Source organism: Labrus bergylta, chromosome 21 (assembly GCF_963930695.1).
Source record: "Labrus bergylta chromosome 21, fLabBer1.1, whole genome shotgun sequence".
NCBI classification, from domain to species: Eukaryota; Metazoa; Chordata; class Actinopteri; order Labriformes; family Labridae; genus Labrus; species Labrus bergylta.
The window spans coordinates 715,164-716,273 of record NC_089215.1 but is presented as its reverse complement, the minus strand read 5'-3'; the positions used below and the strand labels follow the sequence as shown (position 1 = coordinate 716,273).

Genomic DNA, 1,110 nt, shown 5'->3' with positions numbered 1-1,110 from the left:
CCTACCTGCATCCTTTCATCCCTCATCCCTTCTTCCCTCGACCCCTACCTGCATCCTTTACCCTCATCCCTTCTTCCCTCGACCCCTACCTGCATCCTTTACCCTCATCCCTTCTTCCCTCGACCCCTACCTGCATCCTTTACCCTCATCCCTTCTTCCCTCGACCCCTACCTTCATCCTTTACCCTCATCCCTTCTTCCCTCGACCCCTACCTTCGTCCTTTACCCTCATCCCTTCTTCCCTCGACCCCTACCTTCGTCCTTTACCCTCATCCCTTCTTCCCTCGACCCCTACCTTCGTCCTTTACCCTCATCCCTTCTTCCCTCGACCCCTACCTTCGTCCTTTACCCTCATCCCTTCTTCCCTCGACCCCTACCTGCATCCTTTCATCCCTCATCCCTTCTTCCCTCGACCCCTACCTGCATCCTTTACCCTCATCCCTTCTTCCCTCGACCCCTACCTTCATCCTTTCATCCCTCATCCCTTCTTCCCTCGACCCCTACCTTCATCCTTTACCCTCATCCCTTCTTCCCTCGACCCCTACCTGCATCCTTTCATCCCTCATCCCTTCTTCCCTCGACCCCTACCTTCATCCTTTACCCTCATCCCTTCTTCCCTCGACCCCTACCTGCATCCTTTCATCCCTCATCCCTTCTTCCCTCGACCCCTACCTGCATCCTTTACCCTCATCCCTTCTTCCCTCGACCCCTACCTGCATCCTTTACCCTCATCCCTTCTTCCCTCGACCCCTACCTGCATTCTTTCATCCCACATCCCTTGACCATTTCCTTGATCCCTACTTCCCTCCACCCTAACCCCCCACTTTATCCCTTGATCCCTAGATCCATCCCTCCATCCCTCGACCCCACCACCCTTTCCTTCATCCCTCCATTCCTCCATCCTTAACTTCACCCCTTGATCCCTCGACCCTTACCTTCATCACCTCTTCCCTCCATCCTAACCCCCCACTTTATCCCTTGACCCCTTGACCCCTCCACCCCAACCTACATCCCTTGACCCCTCGACCTTTAACTCAATGTCTTTGTCCCTCAACTCTTGCCCCCCTCCCACCTCCATCCCTTGACCCTGATGGAGGTGATGATTTAATCT

General features: G+C 54.8%; 1 protein-coding gene across 1 annotated transcript in view; it reads left to right on the top strand.

The window, feature by feature from the left end:
* LOC136177307 (uncharacterized) overlaps window positions 1-781 on the top strand; it is a 1,608-nt gene extending 827 nt beyond the window's left edge. Inside the window, exon 1 of the mRNA XM_065949963.1 lies at window positions 1-781. This exon is cut by the window's left edge and continues 827 nt beyond it. Coding sequence (XP_065806035.1) covers window positions 1-781 — 781 coding nt within the window.
* Window positions 782-1,110: the final 329 nt, after the last annotated feature.